At 35.1% G+C, this 845-nt stretch overlaps 1 protein-coding gene across 5 annotated transcripts in view; it reads right to left on the bottom strand.

Moving 5' to 3' along the window:
• LOC125901931 (complement decay-accelerating factor transmembrane isoform-like) overlaps nt 1-845 on the bottom strand; it is a 64,140-nt gene that overhangs the window by 255 nt on the left and 63,040 nt on the right. For all 5 annotated transcript variants that reach the window (XM_049597957.1, XM_049597960.1, XM_049597961.1 and 2 more), the window contains one exon: nt 554-579. In XM_049597957.1, coding sequence (XP_049453914.1) covers nt 554-579 — 26 coding nt within the window. The remainder of the gene's footprint in view (nt 1-553; nt 580-845) is intronic.

The following is an 845-nucleotide window of genomic DNA, read 5'->3' as shown; positions in this document are numbered from 1 at the left end:
CTGGTGACAGGAGAGAAACAATATTGTAAAATATAAATAATATACATAAATCATAAATATAAATAAATCACTGCATCGCGATAAATGTAAAATGAATAAACAGAAGTACTGTCAGTGTAAATATCTACTGTTTCTTTAACCCTTTGAAACCTTCTTTTAAAAACATGGGAAGAAGGAAGAAGAGCAACATAAGGAGAAAAGAAAATTAAAAACAAGAAAATTTCAAAAAAAAAAGTTAAAACAAACTAAAAAGGAAATGACCTTGAAGAATGCTTAAAATTAAATAAATCAATAAATAAATTAATAAACATAGTTTTCCCCCTAGTATGTTTGATTGTTTTTTTTCTACATCTAAAGCTATTCATTTTTTTGCAATTTTGGGACATTCCTGACCAAGTTACTTATTGCCGATTTTTTATTTATTTATTTATTTTCCCTGTTTTTGAATGGAATCGCATCAATTTGCTCAGGGTTCAAAGATTTAAATGCTTGTAAAAGCGATGTCGCCTCAGCTTTCGAATGGTTAAAAAGTAGACTCAGCAGTTACACTCACCCTCTTCAGGTCCCACCAGTCACAACCTGGAAAAAAAATAGCATTAGCATTAGAGACTCAAGGCTGATGTTCACTTTGAACGATCACTGAACAAGCACCGTTCCCTCGCAGTGAAAGGATCTGAGAGGCTGGGCCACACTGCCTACCTCTACCTGTGCGTGAAGGCTACGTCGCTAAACTGCTGGTGTGTCCACACAGATAGCGTTGCTGCTGCGGCGCTACTCCCTGCCGCCCCATCTTTCTTTTTAATTTGCCTTTCGTAATTACCATCAATATTCTATAATTAAAGCCT

Source organism: Epinephelus fuscoguttatus, linkage group LG15 (genome assembly GCF_011397635.1).
Source record: "Epinephelus fuscoguttatus linkage group LG15, E.fuscoguttatus.final_Chr_v1".
Classification (NCBI taxonomy): Eukaryota; Metazoa; Chordata; class Actinopteri; order Perciformes; family Serranidae; genus Epinephelus; species Epinephelus fuscoguttatus.
The sequence above is the reverse complement of the archived record's forward strand: the minus strand, read 5'-3'. Positions and strand labels throughout refer to the sequence as shown.